General features: G+C 36.7%; 1 protein-coding gene across 1 annotated transcript in view; it reads right to left on the minus strand.

Annotated features, from left to right (window-relative positions):
* Positions 1–19,752, minus strand: part of PTPRN2 (protein tyrosine phosphatase receptor type N2) — a 666,056-nt gene that overhangs the window by 58,448 nt on the left and 587,856 nt on the right. The window contains exons 15-16 of the mRNA XM_063301899.1: positions 9,057–9,204; positions 7,143–7,216 (exon numbers count right to left, since the gene is read on the minus strand). Of these exons, the coding sequence (XP_063157969.1) occupies positions 7,143–7,216; positions 9,057–9,204 (222 nt within the window). The remainder of the gene's footprint in view (positions 1–7,142; positions 7,217–9,056; positions 9,205–19,752) is intronic.

Consider the following 19,752-nt stretch of genomic DNA (forward strand, 5'->3'; position numbering starts at 1 on the left):
AAACAGATGAAAGCATCTAATAAACCAATGGAATCTTTGCAAAATCAAAATTAAAGCAGTCAACCAAGTAATTTTAAGAGCCAAGCTACGTATTAGATGCAAGATTTCTCTGTGGAATCCCTAAAAACAAAACAACTAAAATGTTCTGAGAAGTTGCTGGTTTCTTAGCAGCAGCTGTACTGAGAGAAAAACAAAAAAATTGAACCCTTTTCCTTGAGCCATTCTCTCTATCTAAAATTTAATGACAAAATGACACAAAATGGAATTTTAAGGCGTTCTGCTATGACTCCATTATTACTGTTTTTAATCTGTGTATTCAGTCACAGAGTCCTAATTTAGGACATATTTTCTGAAGCTGCTTGTAAAAGCAGACAGGTTAGGACTGCTGACTGTAGCAAAGAACTGAGTCACTATCTATTTACAAGTACTACATGTAACACATGCCAGTAGACTACTATTGTGATGCCCAACTGCATGATATACTAAATGCTTATTGTGCTGCCACTCTCCAGTAAGAACACAAGCCCTCAATGTGGATGGAAGTACTGTACAAGTTGGAGAGGTTTTAATCTCTTACCCTCTCTCCTTCTGATAACCTCTTCCACATAATATAGGAGTTATTCAAAATGGAAAAGGGTTTCCTTTATGCTAGTATGTGAGTTTGAAGTCTCCCGCCATCATTAAAATAATCTAGTAACTTGCTTATTTTAACATTTCAAGAAGGAATTTGGGAACAGAAGGGTTCTAAAATTTTACTTCAGATCCTTATAGTCTAGTCCTATAAAGCTATTTCAGATCCCATGACTTTTACATGTACAATAGTAGCAAAAAATGATGTTGCATGCTTGGCAAATTTAGCAAAATAGTTCAACCTGACTGGTTTGGGATTAATTATTGTTAAAATGCATACTCTTACTTTGATACAGGCTGCTGTAAACCCTGCTGGTCCATTAAAAAAAAAAATCAGTATATGCATTTCTAGCCTAGCATTTATACTTGTGACTGGATAGTAGAAGAAAATTAGTCTGTTGGACAAGGGCTAAGAAAGAATCCATTAACAGGATCATAACTAAGAGATATCACGGCAAGGAGGCAGACATTAATAAAATAAAATTGGGAAAGATTTCAAAAAGTTTAGGCTAAGGATCTGCAACTGATAGGAAGAAAGCAGAAACAAAAAATAACAGTCCTTTCTAATTATGAATTTGAAAATTATAAATGGGGTGGTACTATACTCCATCCTGACTGTCCCACATTGATATGAAGAATATACGAACCATGCTGAACAAGACCAAATAGCTATTAAATCCAAATAATTATTCCCACAATGGCCAATCAGAAGCCTCTGAGAACAGAATGTGAGCATATCATCAGTTTTGCTCATATTTGTCAGCAACTAGTACTGAGAGGAATAGATAGTTTTATCTTCAATGATCCTTATTCATTCAACTGCAGAAAGAATGAGCTAGGCAGGTACAAACTTTGCCTTCCCATTCAGTGCAATTTCTCCACAGGATAGATGAGAATAAAACTATCATACATGCTTCATTATAAATATCTGAATAGAGTATGTCAGTGTAATATTCAAAATAGGTAAAATAATGCAAAATAATGGAACTCTTTAATTAACCCTGGCCCCTTGCATAAACAGGTAGGATTAAAAAGTTGCACACAACTAGATAAATCCAAAGCACCTTTGTTAATTGGTTGTAGCATTCACATGCATGATTCATTCTAAATCAGATGTGGAAAAAAATCAGAGAAGGGCAGCAGCAGCATTGATGGATGTACCAATGCAGGCCAAAGTCACGTCAGTATTGGAGCAAAGAAAGACACAATTAAACCAATACACCCTCAGCCAAATCTTTTGAACCACCGTAGCTTCTATAGGGTGTTAATGCCAATGATGTCGTTTTCCTTAAATTAAAATAAACTGATACCACCCATCTGGAAATATTAACTAAGGAATATTTTATATATACATGTTTTGGCTGCTTAAGAGTCAGTTTATAAGCAGTCCCTACAGGCATTCAGAACTTGGAGCACAGAAACAATAAAGATGTATTGCTAAGTGAAATTAGTATTTTGAACATCGAAGCACAACTTCTTCCACTATCCGGAAATCATTGTTAACTCATATGAAGTCCTCTGGATTATTCTGAAGAACAAGGGCCATATTACACTTAGTACGCAGACACAGCTTTAATTCCCTGTGTTTTTATGAGTACTGTTATCAGATGAATTGTACACTCTACCTATGAGTGCCAGTTCTTACACGGTCAGAAGCAAAAAGCCTGAAACCAGACTGATCCATTGCTACAAGAGACAGGTAGAGACTGTCCTTCCATTACACTGTGCAGCCAGGAGGGTAAGGTACAGTACAAGAATTTGAACTCTGATTTCACTGCAGACAGGCCATGCATTTGGTACACAGTTGTGTATTACACTGGAATACAACTGTACTGTAACTTTTCAGTAATGAATTGTAAGCTATCCAGGGGGTTCAGCTTTTGGCAGTTTAATTTAAAAAAAAGAATAAATGCAAATAAATGAAATATATTTATCAGAGCCTTGAATCTCTAGTCCAGTGTTCTCAAGAGAAGCCTGACACTATTCCTATAATTTCATTAACAACATTTTAAAATGTAGTTGCATACTATGGAGTAAATATAAGATTCAGGTTGAAATACAATAATTTAATTGGCTCATTAGAAGTATCAACTATTTTCCAGGTTGAAAAATATAGGATGCTCAGGCAATATAAAATAAATCCAAATAGTTACAATAGAAAAATGATCTATTTTTTGCCCTCACAAAATTCTCATTTATCATTCTGGCAGAGAGAGGGCTAATGTGCAGTTAGTGTTTCCACCATTTTACCTGGTAAGTATTATCAAAGATCATTTGAAACAAAGCACAATTACATTTTTAATTTTAGCTATCTCTGCCATACAACATGATTCTGAGTGTTACGTTTAGGGATCATACCGAAGCATCTATAAATCTAAGATGTTTTAACACCAAGTTACATTAGTTCTTTTGGCCACTATTTAAAACTGACCTAAAATGATTTAAAAATAGATGTCAGATATAAATTCATTATAGCAAATTATATTTGAATTTTTAAAATTCTGATGTTAATTCTTACTGCATGTTTATGTTGCCTACAAGTTTATGCTGGAGTGATAAATTCAGATTCTTATTTATAGAGACACTGTTATTTTACCCTTCTGTTTTAACATACACTTCATGAATATTTATGTACACTGAAAAAAACCTATTTTTAAAAACAAAATACTCAGCATTAAAAGGAAAACAAGAAAAGGTCAAACAACATACTGTGGATGCTTCATGATTGTTGTTAATGTGGTTTTGTGATTGGAATGTATTATCTACCTCGGGCGTCATGGGTTACTGTTGGTTTTTAGTCTTTCCACATTGCCCAGAGTTTCTGCTGTGAGGTGGGTGGTTGTATAAATTATTTAAATAAATAAACAAATGATAAAATTTAATGCAAAAAATATACCCCATCCAAAAAATTATGTCTTTTTTGTACCGTTCCACTTTCATACCAGTTTAGGACCTTTTCTTTTCTCCTCTAGTTACTAAGTTGCTGGTAGATTCAGTCTTCTTCCATTTAATTATTTAGTTTTTGACAATTTTGTAGCAAATCACTAGGTATACATGTGCATGTGTATGTGTAAGCTTTCCCATTTATATTAACTTGAAGTACATACATTTATTCCAAGAATGTTCTCTATGTAATTTACATAAATGTATAAAGGCTATTTTTGAAATTAATCCTGGTCAGCAAAACTGGCAATCCCAGATGTAGTCTTGGTTCCACGTTCATGTGACTATATATCACACATGGTTTTAGCCCTCTGAAAGTAAAACTAAGCCTAAAACATAATAGAATCACACAGGATATAAAGGAAACGTTCCCAGAACTTGTACCCTTTCATTTAAAATAAAAGGGACATAGAAAATAGAAAAAATAAAATGTTTATTTCATTTCATTAAGGTTCTTAAAGGGAGGAATTTAGAAGAGAGGGCTTAGAGAGAGAAAACCATTTTTCTTACAAATCAGAATAAAGATCAACTATTTTCTGTGTTTGTATCATTTCTATTTTTAAATACAGGGGAGTAAGTGATGCCATTAATTCATACACTCTGGAAAAGTACCCTCTGAATATGATTATGGTATATTTTAGTTATATTGACATGACAATCCTCAGGATGTATCCTCAATATTGAAACAAAGTATGCTGTGTTTGAAAAAAAAAGTCATGCTATCCACATTCTCAGTCTGGCCGCTTCAACAGCAAGCAAACTGAGGAGCAGCTTTTATTTTTTAAAGTAGTTGATGTTCTTCCCTTTCCCTCTCCAACACCCTAGGAGAAAAAACAGAATTCCCATTTATTTTCATGACCTCTGATTTACAAGCAAAGATTGCCCATTATTTACTACTGGATGATTTCTCTGAAATTTAATGAGTACTAACTACAAATATGACAGATGTAATTATCACAGTTTTATACTGCACAGTCAGGGTTTCCTTGTGCTGTAATTGCAAGCTTCTTATTCAGCTGCTGGCAGCAAAGTTATTACCATAGTATTTCATGTTATTTCAGAAAACACGAAAGAAGGCTTCCAGCTTAATTTTATTCCAAGGAATTTCTAAGCATCCTTTCTATCCAGTTCTATGGTAGAATGTTTAAAGAATCAAGATATGAGATTGGATAGTTTTGCAGAACTGCATTCCATGTTCTTCTGAATGCAAAAAGTCTGGATATTATAAATATACTGAAAAGCATGGGAAAGCATGGTGTGTATATGTGAGTGCACTAAGAGGGAGCTGGCAAGCAGTTCTGATAAAGAGGCATGTGGCAGGAGGCCAAGTCATTCTTTCGTGTTAAGAGGCCCTGCCCCCCTCCCCTGCCACCTCCCATATTTAGCTTGACTCATTTAGACTCCAGCCAAGGTTGAGTGAGCCCCAGCTGGAGGCTGGACCACTGACCCTGAAGCTGGAAAATACACAGCCGTAAGCACACCCATGGAAACCTCCTTTCCAAAGCCTAGATAGAAGTGCTTTATGTTCCATTCTGGCTTTCTCAGGCATCCTGCACTCTGAAATAAAACTTTCTACTCCAATTCATAATTTCTTGCTTTAGTATTAATTCTCTGTCTGGGATATCCAAGTATTACAAGGCCCAAATATAAGAAATCACTGTTTCACTGGCATAATAATTATTGGAAGTCTTTAAAATTGAATGCCAATCGTTAAAACATATTGATGGATTTTTTTAACAGTGAAAAAAAATCTAATCACTGGGATTTCAAATCTCACCTAAAGATTCACTTATCTGCTATGCTGCACCAGCTACTTTCACCCAGTATAGATTAGATTTGGGTTAAATTTTGCAGAGAACACACACACACACACACACACACACACATTCATTCATTTGAACAAGATTGCCACTGTGAAATTAATAGCTTACCTGTAGAACTTACAAAACAACACTGCCTCCTCAAAAAACATTTAAGACACATTTTAAAAATGGAGGCAAGATAAACTACCAAACATACCTCATACTGAACAGCAATTTATTTCATCCAATGAAGGCATAATTTAATGCAGTACAGTTGAACTAGAATTTAAATACATTTATAGAGCTTAGTGTTTGCTGCAAAGCCTATTTTGTTATTGGAAAGAACTTGCAAGTAACAAGAGATTGCTTCTATGACTCATGCATTTCAAGCCAAACTGAACCCACAATTTTATTCAGAATTTAGTTTGCTAGATATTATAATGGCTACAAAAAAAATTGGCTGAGATACAACAAGGGAAAGACTGAAGTCATTCCCAGCAATGATACATGAACTCTACAAGAACTGGCATTTTCATTCTGAGGCCATTCACCTCCAGCCTGATTTAGCAGGGCTTTTCTATGCAATAATTTTTACACCTGAATAAATATACCGCTGTTATTCTGCTTACAGGGATTCAGAAGTCGGATAATAAAAGTTTCTGTTGTCCATAGCAGTTGGTAGCAGGTAGCAAACTTACTTGCCTGATCTAAAAAAAGCTAGCTTTCTTAGGGCTGTAGGCTGAATAAAAAATCAGAATAAACAAACCAAAACCTAGAAAAATCTATGGCAAGTTACTTCTGAATTATTTCCAAGAAAACAGTGTAGATGTGTCCATGTACTTACCAGAGTCAAACTCAACTCAAGGGAGACTTTATCTTTTTTAAGTTGATCTATATGTTTCCTAACAATATTCTGTCAATTGAGAAAAATCAGTTATGGGAAAAATCATGTTGTCCTAAGCTATGGCAAATTCTACAGAAACCTACTGAAGAGAGCTGGTTAAGTATGTGCTCCCTGCTGAAAGCACTTCGTTTATCTGAACTTGTACATGGTAACATTGTTAGCCTAATGTGTATTTCAACTCATGAGAACTCTGAAGAAAGTTTGTTATGTATACAAAGGAACTACAGGAATATTTATGTAACTAAATATTTATGTAACTAAATAGCAAACTTGCAGCCAAAATCACAGAAAGAACATAAATGAAATTGCATGGGATGTGCACTGACTACAAAATTTAGTTTGGACCTTGTGTGGCAATCTGAAAACAGCCTAATCACGTCAAACCAATACGGAGACTATCAGATATAATTTGCAACTAAGCCCTAACTTATGCCTCCCACTTATTATTAAAATTTACAAGCAGAAGATCATTGAGAGGATAAAACCTGGCTCATTTCAGATAAGTAGGTACAAGTGTCTTTGTGATAAGCACCTTAAATCATTTTTTTAATTGCCAGAGTTCAATGAACTTTGCAAACATATTTGCAGTTTCTGAAGGGGACTTGCCAAGTTAGATAAATAGGTTTAGGAGTTTTTGTGCAAGTGTAGCCTTTAGAATTTGGGAATAAAATTAGCAACATAGATGTTTTCTTTAGTAAATAAATAATTCCTAAAAACACATGATTATATCAATGGATATGCAGATACCAGAGACCACAAGCATGATTTCCATCAAAATAAAACTTCTACTTTTATTATAATTAACTTGATCAAAAGTAATCTTAGTTTACAGTTCATAAGAAATGAGTATTTTTTATACTTACAATTGGACTTGCGTTGATGTAGTCTGAGTTGTCATGGCTGTTTTCAGCTTTCAAACATATCCTGCAATGATCATCTTCCCCCCCAAATATATATATATTTATTTATACTGTGTGTGTATATGTATATACATATGTATATTATTAAATTATGCATATTAAAACAACTTTTTCAAAGGCTGAACTCAAACAGAAAAATATTTTTTAGCTTGAAGAGAGAAATATCATGTACTTGAGTTTCAGCACACTTGCTTTTAAACATAGAGCTCTCTGTGACTATTTTAGATAGTGAATCCCGAAACACAACATTCCTGTTATGGAGCTGCTGTTAAAACAAAAACAAAAACACCATATTGGAGTATGATACCAACCTATCTGCCATGGAGAGCTGACTTATTTCCTTCCTTCTCTTATTTATTTGTTAAACTGAGATCCCACTTTTTCCCCAGGACAGAGGTAAAGGAGGATCTCCATTTTATTCCTGCAACAATAACCCTGTGAGGTACTGTATAACGGCAGAAAGAAAATTACTGGCCACAAATAACCCAGCTGACTTAAAACCAGGTTTCCTCCATTCTAATTCAATACCTTAAAAACTACACCACTAGGATATCTTATATTCCCATTCTAGTATTTCAAGCTACACTGAATAACTAGTTAGAAGAAATAAGAACAGTGTGCTGTAGTTGATCTATATGCCAGTATTACTCCTTGAATAGAGCTATCTGATAGCATCACTGAAATGCTGAAGAAAGACCATACATGTTTCATGACAATCACAAGTATTGGAACAGACCATTTTAGTAAATGCCCCATGTAAACACATGCTAAAAACTTAGGATCTGTTTCCACAAGCATCTACATCACATCTCTGACTCACCTGATGTTGCTAAGTAACCACCAAAAAAATTCCTTATCATTAGCTATGCTGTCTGGAGTTGCTGTACATCAGGAACATCTAGGGAGCCAAAGATTCCCTAGTCCTAATGTAGCTGTTATTCCTTTATAGTAAAATAACTCTCTTGATCAGAAGTATATCAAATTCACTAAAAACCAAATATTCTCTTCACTGATCAGACTATGTTTCAAATTCGTAATGTATTGATTAATTAATCTGATTTGATTTTGGCAGCACCCAACTCCAGAGTAACTGTTAATAAAGTCATTAACCATCTGACTTAAAGCACCCTTCTGTATTTTTCTCTTAAACTAGTACTTAAGAGACTGTTGTAAGCAATGAAGTTAAGAATTTTTAAAAAAATGTCTACCTCAACACTACAGTTAATCTATACTATTGTAAAATACAGCACTTTTTCTATTGTAAGATTCAGTATTCAGTAGTCTGACATACTGTACACATCGGAGAAAGTGTCATGCAGCTAATGGAATCACCATTAACTATTTGGAAGCGTGATGTAGTGCTTTTAGATATACAAAGTCTTCTAGAAATGTGAACACCTAGATAACCGTGCTTTCTATATTAACCCAGAACAAAGAATAGAAGCTTTGTAAGCTTATGTGTAGAAGCCAACAGGCATTTATTTACTCTAAATGAGTATAAGATGTATAAATGAAGCAGTTCTAATTGCAAGCTGAATTAGATTTTTTTTTTTCCTGGTAGATGAAAATATGTCTAAAAGCTAAGATAAATGGCCAACATAACCTGTTCTAATGGAATGAATGCCTTTACACAAAGCTGCACAAAACATTACTTGCTGTAATCAGAATAGTGAAAAACAAAAATGTATTTTGCAAGTTGCACCCAATGTAAAAGATGTGAAGCCCATGGCAACATACATGCAAACAGATTAAGAAAATATTCATTGTTAGGTTACTGTAGTATGGAGTGACTTCTTTACCTGTCTCACACAGATGACAAAAACATTCTATAGTAGATAAAGAGGAAAGTATACATACATGCTACCAAAACTTGAGAGCGGTTTTTCTGGACATTTTCTTCCTTATGTGCAATGGTAGTTGCATTAGGCTCAGCTTGATATGCACAAAGTGCTTCCCACTCTTTCTCTAGACGATTCTTGTTTTTCAAATGGTCTTCCATATAGGCCTGAAATTAAGAAATTTAATTAGAAGTAGCACACTTAACACATTCAACACTATGCTATTTCAATCAACATGTGAATGAACTGTGAAATATTAAGGCACTTTGACTTGAATGCAAAGAACTACTTGGCTAGTTGCAATGGCTATTGGATGATTTGACCAGGATTGAGGATAGAAATATAATAAATAAATGAACAAATAAATACATGTTACTGCATGACCAGGTACTTAGCAGACTTGAGTTTCCTGAAAAGAGACCTATATAGCAAACAGTGAACTTCAGAGGAGTGTCAAAATTAACTTGTGATATTGCTGTGTAAGGCACTTTTAAAGTTGTGTTTTGTGTCTCCCTGGGTTTTACATGGAATATTGAATCTGTTTCTCTATGTAGTAAGATTCATTATTCTAGGATTTATGTGGGATTGGATCCATAATGCTCAACCTTAGACACTATAGCAAAGGTAAAGAAAAGATAAATAGGCCCAAATTCTGCTTTCTAAACTTTTGTGTGGTTCAAAGTTAGATGGCTGAACACACAGGCATTTAGTAGCATCTGGCAAGTCAACAGAAAATAGAGCAAGTAAGAAGCTCTATCCTGATCAGGCAAGGCAAAAACAAGGAAGTTAAGATTACGGGTATTTAGCTGCAACAACTATAATTTGAAGTTCTCTGGTAGTTCAGAGCAAAAAGAAACTATTTACTGTATATAAGATCATCGTAAGAAATTCCTTTTCTAAGTTAGTATCAGTCAAACCCAAATAATTATTGCTAAAAACGTTACATGTGAATATTTCAATTTTGTTCATATGTTTTCTAAAGAAAGAAGAAGGTGCTAAGGTATTTCAAATTAGCAACAAATAGGTAATTTTATATGAAGAATCTTTTTTTGGCCAACAGGCACATACACCAGTGAACTTCAGAGGCAAACAATTTATCCAAGAAGTGGGGTGTATGGAGGGGAAAAGAGAAAAGAATCTTGCAGAATAGGAAGGAAGGAGGGAGGGAGGAGGTTAAAAGCAGTACAGCAGAAGAACTAATAGAAAAGTTGAAAAAGGAGCAGAGGAAAAATGAAGGAAAAGGAAAAAAAGGAAAATAAAGAGGAAAGTAATAGAAAGCAAAGGAAAGAGCTAGGGCGATTCGATAAAGAGGCAATACTTAGGGAGGGAAAAGAACTGTTGCATTTTTAATCCTCTCCATTGCTCCAGCTCCCAAATTTCTCACCAGCTGCTCCTATTGTTTTTCCTATACTTTCCAACCCCCTCTTCTCCATAATTCAGAACTCCTCCAGGGTACTGCTTTTCTTGCTGTTTGAGCCTATCTATTATTCTTCTATATCCTCAGTCACTCATTTGCTCTATTTCCTTTCAGCTGCTGCCATCACCATCACCATCACCATCATCATGTTGCCATTATACCCAGAGGGTATTCAAGGTAGCAATCAATCCAAAAGTCTGTACCTACATGAGTTTGTACAGTCAGAAGGAAAGACTGTAAGTGAAGGAGGTACCAGAACAGCAGATTAGGAATTTCGCTGGGTATTCATGGTCACTACAGTCAAATTACATAATATTCTCAAAAGAAGTATAAAGAAGAGTTGTTAAATGTCTTGCTTTAAACCCAAAGCTTTGGTCTGTGGCTGCTCAGCTAATAAATAAATACAATAAACCCAATATGTTTTTTAAAGTACAACAAAAAGCAACAGTCATACTTTCCTGAAATACGATGCACATTACTTAAAATGTATCAAAATGGATCATAAACACTGTAAAAATACTTATTTGTCCTTTTTATAATAAATATTGTCAGGGATGTTTATTTGTTTTTAATTAATTTTAATAGAATTAATAACTTATTTTAATTTATTTTATTTATTCTTGAATATCTAGTTGGCCAATGACGGTACACCATTGGTTTGACCCAACATGGCAGCTTACTAGCACACATTTATACAGAGGATCCATTTATTTCAGGCAAACCTGTCCAAATTTGAAACCTATTTACCCAATACTATTCTCAGAAATAGGGATGTTGATGAAAATATATTTTTGCTTTCTGTTACTTTAATAAAACTGTGATTTTATCTTAATTATAAAATGAAGAAAATAAGATAGTACTTCTTATTCATTTACTTGTTATATTTATATAGTGCCTTTTGGTTGGGAGCTCCAGCATACAGAGTTTTCTCCTCCCGTTTCCCCCAACTGCCCTATGAAGTAGGATGAGCTGAGAGACACTGATTGACACCAAGTTACCCACTGAGCTTTTGTGACTCCGGACTAAACCTGGATCTTCCCAGTACCACTCCAACACCATAACCACTATAGTGTGCTGGCTCTCATTAACCTTAATCCAAATGTATTTCCACTGGGACAAAATGCTTTTAGATCCATGGACTGATTTTCATATGGAATTTTTGAGCTGGTTTGTGGACAAGCAAGATAAAAATAGAGGCAGTTGAAGAAAAAGAGAGGTATAATAGAAATGCAGAATTAATGCTACCAAGGTATTTTGGTTTATAAGATTTGTTTCAATGAAAAGAGGAAAAAATGCTAGGTCTTGAATACCATAATAATATAATTTTTTTGGTGTTTCTAACGTGCTATAGCACAGCATTATTTCAATGTAAAAGGATTATCCCATTAGAATAAATGATATTTGGCTCACATAAGAGCGGAGACACTTATAAGAAAGCTTTTCAAAGATTATGTAATGATCAACTGTGAAAACAAAAAGTTACACAAGATAGGCAGCATTTAAAGTACATCTGGTTTTCACTGGCCCAGTAAGCCTCCTACATCTGTACAGAATCCAATTTTATTACAAATGAAGACTTCTGAGAACACCTGGATATGCCTTTGAAATTCTACATTTGTTTAATATAGCAATGAAGGTTATTTGACAGGCTTAATACTTCCCTGGGTTTGTGCTTTCAAAAGCTGAATAACAAAATCTGGTAATGTATCTTAATACTGTCCTGATAGTAGAAGACTCACCAGCTGAAAATTCCCCTTCCTGTGCAACATTGCCGAGATAAGGGCTTTTCTGTACCAAATACAACAATACTTAAGGCCAGTTCACACATACAAATCAGCTACTTCAGAATGTAGAAAACAGTTCATACCTTTGACCTCCCTAGTTCAGTTTTGTCAGTTCATGTCTTCATCCATCCCAGATCAGTACTATCAAAAAGCTGATCTTACATAAAATCTCTGGGTGTGAACTATGCCCATCTGCAAGCTTCAACTCCCAAATGTTATGATTCCACACTACCGGAATCAAAGATACTGCTTGGAAACATTAGTACATGGGTGTCTCCAAACCGCCAATAAAAGTTATGCCTGGGGTTTACATAAGAGTAACATTAGCCTCAGGATCCTCAATGGACTAATTGATTGGGCTCATACTCCATTCTGTCTGCCAAAGAAAATGGTACTGAAGATTCAAGTATCTTCCTTCTAATGTAGAAATTCACATTTATAAGACTTCTTCAAGTTCTAGACAAAGGCTGGAACAGATTTCTTATCAGCAATAATGGAGGTGAAAATGTATTTACTAATAAGCAAAGAAAACTGTTGCCATTAGTTTATAACCTGAAGCTTTCAACAAAGCTAGGACTTGTATTTGATTATCATCTTTTCCTGTTGGTCCTCAAGAAAAAAGAATCTATTTCTTTCCATAATGTTCCAAACCAAAAAGAAAAATAATTTCACATTTTCTCATCAGGAAAATACTATGTGAACTTTTTGAATAAGCTAAGTTCATCGAATAAGCATTTGTATGCCAATGCATCCCTCGAATGATTTCAACACAGACATTCCCATAGAAGAAATAATTATTTTAAACTGCCTGTTACTGACATCAGGTAGCATTCTCAGTTAAAAACATATATAATGAAACTGTTGCTACAGTTTGCAAATCGTGTGTGTGTGTGTGCACACGTGCCTTTTAGTCAGCCTTGATTCCTGGCAATTGCCTAGACAAGTTTTCTTGGCAAGATTTTCAGAAATGGTTTGCCATTGACTTCTTCTACTGCTGAGAGAGAGGGACTGCCCCCAAATCACCCATCTGGGTTTCGTGCCTAAGGCAGGACTAAAACGTATGGTCTCCCAATTTCCAGCCTGATCCCTTAACCACTACAGCAACCTAACTCTCTTTGCAAATTCTAACGCCTTTCATATTTTCCCTACCACTGCAGACTCTGAAAGTGAGCTCACAAGGCCATGCTATTATTAGTTCTTAGTCATTCTTTACTCCTTCATGAAAGAAGAAAAAGATCTACTTGCTCCAATACTGTCAAATATTATTTTAGGTAATAATAACTGCTGAGATCATAGTATACTACAACTACAGTGAGCTGAAGCAGTGGCCAAAACAAATATACTTATTATGTGCTATATTCTTCCAATGATGCAAAACTTCCCATCTCCTGAAGGATTAAATAATATTCCAGTTGTCTTAGTTGGGGGTGATGACAAAGCTTATAGGGTTTGATGCATCTCAGCGTAGAAGCTTCTTTAAAAACAACAACAACAACAACAACTATTAAACAGAATTAAAATGGAGCCATTAGCTCATCCCTGGCATCTTCCAGATAAACTAACCCACCACAGGCAAATTAACACTTTTGTATAAAGTGTCAGTAGCCTTTCAGCATTTAATGTATGCATTCATACAAACAAACAGAAAAGCCACTCCCTTTCCTCACAATTTCTGCCTTCCCTGTGAGATCTTTCGACCCTTTTACAGAATGCATTAAAAGCATTAAAATCTGTTTCCAAGGAGGTCATCGAGGGAAATGTTATATATGACAGCACATTGTTTTAATTATCTGTTCTCTAAAAAGCACCACAGGCACTGGCTGTCAATTTTTTCCTCACTGTCTAGAAAAATAATGACTATACCACATTTTTGTCAGCCCTCCCAGGCAAACCAGACAGTAAACACGACTAGATGAGCGAATTCTACTTTATTGTAAGGCTCCATTAACAGAATCTGGCAAGTCTGAAAGTACAAATCTCCCGCCCTCCCCATTTACCGCCTGAGTAATTAGGGCAGGGCCTTCCTAAGTTTCTTCCTCTGGCCACTACTCCGTTGCAAGCTCCTTTCTCTTTTACCTGATTATTCCCTAGGCGGCATCTCTTCCCCCTGACTTCCAAGGCCACCCTCACATTCCATCACATCTTTCAGTGCATTGCACCTAACAATGAAACATTTACACCACAAACCATGCTTGGCCAGCCAATACATGCCTACGATGGTATATGCTGATCACCATGTCAGAAGCTTTTATAGAGCCATTCATAATGGCAATCAATGAATGTTATCCTGGAAATCTATTAATTCTTATGAAATCAGTATTTGAACAATGTAAACTAAAAACTATTTATTTAATTGTAACTGCAGTTCTTTGAGGAATTCTGTGGATCTACATGTGGGCTATGCATCTGTACAGAACCTTATTCAGAATTTTCTAGAGCTTAATGAATTGCTTCATAGGCCTGTGCTTATGTATACTACATCGTAGGTATTGTTCCTGTTTATTACTTTGGTTTTTTGGCACTTCATTTCTGAAGACTCTAAATAGCTTAGAAGTAACAGTGATAAATTAGCAACAAGCCAACATTAATGATAACTACCACATGTTCTTCAGTTCCTACAACTTCATAGCAGATCCAAGAAACAGTGAGATCATCTGGGACCCAGCAGGATAGAAGAGTGGGCTGTGTGAATTCAGAGACAATTATTATAAGGTAAGCAACAAGTTCTAAATTTTCCAAAGTTTATATTTCTGGTCTTGGACTGAAGTAAAATATCTATCTGTTGCAGGGTTGGGAAAAAAAGGGAGGCAAGATAATAATTTGATTCAACTGGAAAGCATGATTAATCTGAGAGAAAATGAAATATTTGGATAAAGCTCTATCCTGTCCCTATGAAAAATAAGGAAGGGAGAATCTCTTCATAAGGCACACAGTTCTCCAGAATTGATGTTGTGGTTACTAAAAAGGCTAACTTCCATAAGAGGATCTCAACTAGGATGGTAGCCATGGGTTCAAAGGGGACTGCAAATAAACTAGAGAAAAGGTGGCAGAGGTTCCAGGATTGAAACAGATGGGATCAGAGGATAGAGATGCTTGGCCTTTCATGAAATACTTCATTGAAGTAATTGAATAGGGGACTTCCTCAAAAAAGGAGGACATGGTTTATTGACGAGAGAGCCAAGCCTCACTCTTTCAAATATCAGTGAAAGTCTAAAATATGAACCTGATTTTGCAAGGTATTAAGCCATTGTTTCTGAGAGAAGCCCTCAAAGGATTTTCGTTTAGGTGGACAGGAAACCTCTGTGGAAGGCTTCTAAGAAAAAAAGATAATTTGCTGTATCTCATCCCAAGGAGTTATGGATGTGAATGCTCCAATCTGCAAGGCAGACTAGATAGAGAACTGATCAGTCAGTTTGGAAGATGGAGGTACTCCTGATTGACGAGATAGAGCAACAGGTAGAACCATAGCTACAAAAGACCATCAAGGTGTGCTGAGATTGCAGTTGGTCAAATATCAGTTTATCTTTGGTCAGAAGGGGAATAGATTTAGATTGCAAGGCTCAGGAAGAAGTAACGGACACACCAATGTCAAATCTGTAATATAATGGGCAAAAAAGAGAAGGTTTTGCTACCTTATTTATATACCGTACTACCATGGACCTGTCTATATAACCTGGCCAGTCTTGCCATGGAGGCATTCTTGGAAGGCTCAAAGTGCCTTCCAAACTGCAAGGAGCTTGAATTCATTAGTGTGCCATAATGGTTTCTGTTTGGACCAGGCACTTCAGGTGCAGAGGACTTGGAGCTGAGCTCCCCATCAAGACATGGAAGCATCATTGGACATGAAAAAGGAGGTATGAAAGGACATGAAAAAGGAGATATGAAAGGAAACAGTGAAACTATCTGAAATCAGCCTCCAATGGAAGGATTTCTTGATGCAAAGCAAAACTAAGAAGAATTATTCTTTTATGTCCTGAAGAAGTAAAACAAAGGTACCATGGTCTGTAGATAGTCAAAGCAAACATCTGAAATGGTAGCCTCTGTTTGATGAAGAATGACACAGACTTTGACTCTTCTTAGGGAGGAAATCTTGCATACAGCTCCTGAAGAGTATACAGTCACAGGAATCATAAGAAAAGTGGCTCTAGTGGTATCTATCATTGTCCCTATGAACTGGATAATCTGTAAGGAAAGACTTCTTTTGATCAACCTGGAAGTAAGATGCTATAGTAGCTGGAAGATTTGAAGTATGTGGTGAGATCATTTGGCATGGGAATATACATAGGAATCAGTGGTTTCAAAAATGATCTGTAACTGTGAGGTTTGAGCCCGCTTCTGATTCTGAAAACGAAACTTATCCGGAGTCAGAAGGGGAAAACGAAACTAGTCAGGAGGGGCTTGAAGAATCTAAACCAGGAAGTGACTGAGCAGAGCAGGAGAATTTGCAGACGCGGATTGGACGAACTCCAGAGGGGGATTTGAATCCTCCAATCAGCACTCGAGACAGGAGAGCAGAGAAGCGCATGAATCAGAAGGCAGCCCAATTGGGTGTAGGAGAGGAAAGGTGCGGACATGATCGTTTTAAAAGGCAGGCACGTGAGGAGCAAGATGCTGGAGACAACCGATCCTTCGAGCTCACAGCCTCCACGAAAGAGTCCTTACTGGAATCAGAAGCCTCTCTGTAGCCAGTGTGGAATCAGCGCCAGTGCCTTCTGCCTCCACAGACCCACCTTCTGCACAAGCCGCTCCAGTTGAGCCTCTCCTTGCTATCCCTGCTGAGCACAGCCTCTTGTCCAGCTCCAAGCCTCATCGCATCACTCCAGCGCAATCCGGGTGTGCTCCCAGATTCAAGCCTTGCCCAGATTCTGCAGTCCAGTCCACCCTTGCTTCCAGTTCTCAGCCTTGTCTAGACTCTCCAGTCCAGTGCAGTCTTGCTTCCAGTTCTCAACCTTGCCTAGACTCCCGTCCAGTCCAGCCTTGCTTCCAGATGTCAGCCTTGCCTAGATTCTCCAGTCCAGTCCAGCCTTGTTGTCAGATCTCAGTGTTGCCTAGACTCTCCAGTTTAAGCCCAGCTTAGCCTCCAGAGCCAAGCCTTGCCTAGGGGTTCCAGTTCAGTATTATCTAGCCTCCTCGTTTCAGCCCGACCACATTTGCATGCCAGTCCACAGAACCTTCCCTCCAGCTTCTCCCTTGCCACGCACTCTAGCTTCACCAAGTCTGACAGCTTCGATCAGAGAGTTAGCTGAATTCTGCCTTGCTGTTCTGCCACAGTCTGATCCTGCAGCCTTGCCTGTTCACCCGGCATTGCCAGGGTGGTCTTGATTGAAACTGCTTTACTTATTTATTCACTAGGACTTTTTCTGTTGTAAACAGTTGTTTTAAATAAAGAGTTTGATAATAATTCTGTCTGGCCGCCTCATACGTCTGAACAGGACAGTTACAAGGCCAGTCCAAGGCATGATTACGTATCAAAACACAAGAAGACATGCAGTGGAAGGACAATGTACATTAACAGTCTGCCTCACTGCATTTTGGGCTGTTGGAGTATAGGTCCATCAATGGGGACTGCCAAATCTTGTTGCTGAAAGGAGCAATGATTCATCCTAGAACAAGCATGACAGCACTGAACCAAATGGAATCAGAAAAAGAGGTAGCCTTTGGAAGCCAATTGGGCATGAAGTGACCAAGTACGAATCTGGATCTTGAGACAAAGAGGAAATATTGATTTTGATTATTCCAATGCATAACAGGATAATAAAAGGAGATCTCGAAAGGAACCTGTCCTTAATTGCCCCTTCCAAGATCAACTCCTGTTCTTAAAGAAGAGGTGGTTAGAACTTCAAGAATAAATTAGGGATTCTATTAATGGGAGGACTGGCAGTAAGAGAGTTGGAGAAATCTACCGTGAAAAGGAACTCAAAGTTGTTGAACTAGAATCAGAGAACAACAGGTCTTGAACCTTAATGGGTGATTTCCTCAGTACTGATCATAGTGCAGTAGAGACCTGGGGATCCTCTGTGGGAAGTGAATTTGATCATTCCTGTCAAGAGACAAGGGCACCACCAGGCAAATTTGGGGACATGGCAGGGGGCGTAGAGAAAGAGGGGCTACAACAACTTCAGAGTCAGCCACCATAAAAGTTTGATCCCACAACCTGGCTTGGAAATGAGAAGAACAATTGTGACAAACCTGTTTAGTAAATGCCTGGTGATGTTTTTAAGTACCCACTGCATACCCTTCATCAACAGAAAAAAGGACAATTTATGCCCACTTGAGGATTGAATTTTGCTCCCATAATAACGGCACTTGTAAAATGGGGCCCTTAAAGCCATAAAGTGAAAGGCCAGATGCTTGCAAGGCTAAGTTGTCTCATGAACAGCTCTAAGGAGTTTTGAAGAGAAGTTTAAAGAAAATAAGAAAAAAAAATTAAAGAATTCTGACAAAGCAAAAGGACTATCAGTTTAAGGATGAACATGCTAATGCTGTAGCAGACAAAAACAAACTGAAGGAGTTCAGTGGAACTTCATCTAGTTGTGTAGTAAATATGGGGACAAGGCCAAATAATTATGTAAATTGTTCTGAACATGGCTCTAGACAAATACACAATCAACATTTGTGAATCACAGAGATCACAGCAAAAAGGAACATTTTTAAACAGACAGCTTCAAACACACAGCAGCACCCAAAAGTAAGAATCAAATGATCCTCTCTAACTACTTCCTCCATTTACTTATTCACTAAAGTACAATACTGTATGAGATAGTAAATGGCTATGTTTTCTCTAGCAGTCAAAACAAACAAAAATATATCAATAACAGAATCCATCAGATCAGAATATTTAGGATGCACATTTTTATTTAGACTTTTGCTATAAAAGCAGAGCCAGCAGCTTCCCTTGAGAGAACTCAATACTTATATTGAGAGAAATTTGTAACACCTTCCAGAAAGTGATACAATGAAATATTTACACTATGTGGCAACTTGTATTCGATTTACCTAAATTAATATAGCAATGGCTATTGTTAGTGCAGCTTTTTTGTAAAGTTTTGATAATAGAGTTTTACAACGTATAAAAGGATTATTACAATCCAATCAGCATGTGCTGGATCAGTGTGTTTCAGACAAACACTTGTTAATCTCCTTTCTTACAGTTCCCAGCTGCTGAAGATACTCAGTAAAATCCAAATGAAATAGCTGGACACAATCTGGTATAGAATAACACAGGGCTTTATTTGACTTTTTCTGCAGCTCCTGTGAAATACCTGAAAATTACACTTCGTTGAAACCACTGTTAGCAGTTCAAAAGAACAGTGTCATGTAGACCTTTTCTATCAATGGAACAAGAAAGAGGAGGTTTAAAATAATAATTTTAAAAAGCCTATAAATATACCATGTGTTTATAATTGAGTTCACAAGCAAGGTATAATCCTGATTTAAAGATAAATAGCTATCATTTAACAAAATCCATCAAGAACTTGACTTTGATAAAGGTGTCTCACATTTTAAAAAGCCTT

This window comes from Candoia aspera, chromosome 4 (assembly GCF_035149785.1).
Source record: "Candoia aspera isolate rCanAsp1 chromosome 4, rCanAsp1.hap2, whole genome shotgun sequence".
Lineage (NCBI taxonomy): Eukaryota > Metazoa > Chordata > Lepidosauria > Squamata > Boidae > Candoia > Candoia aspera.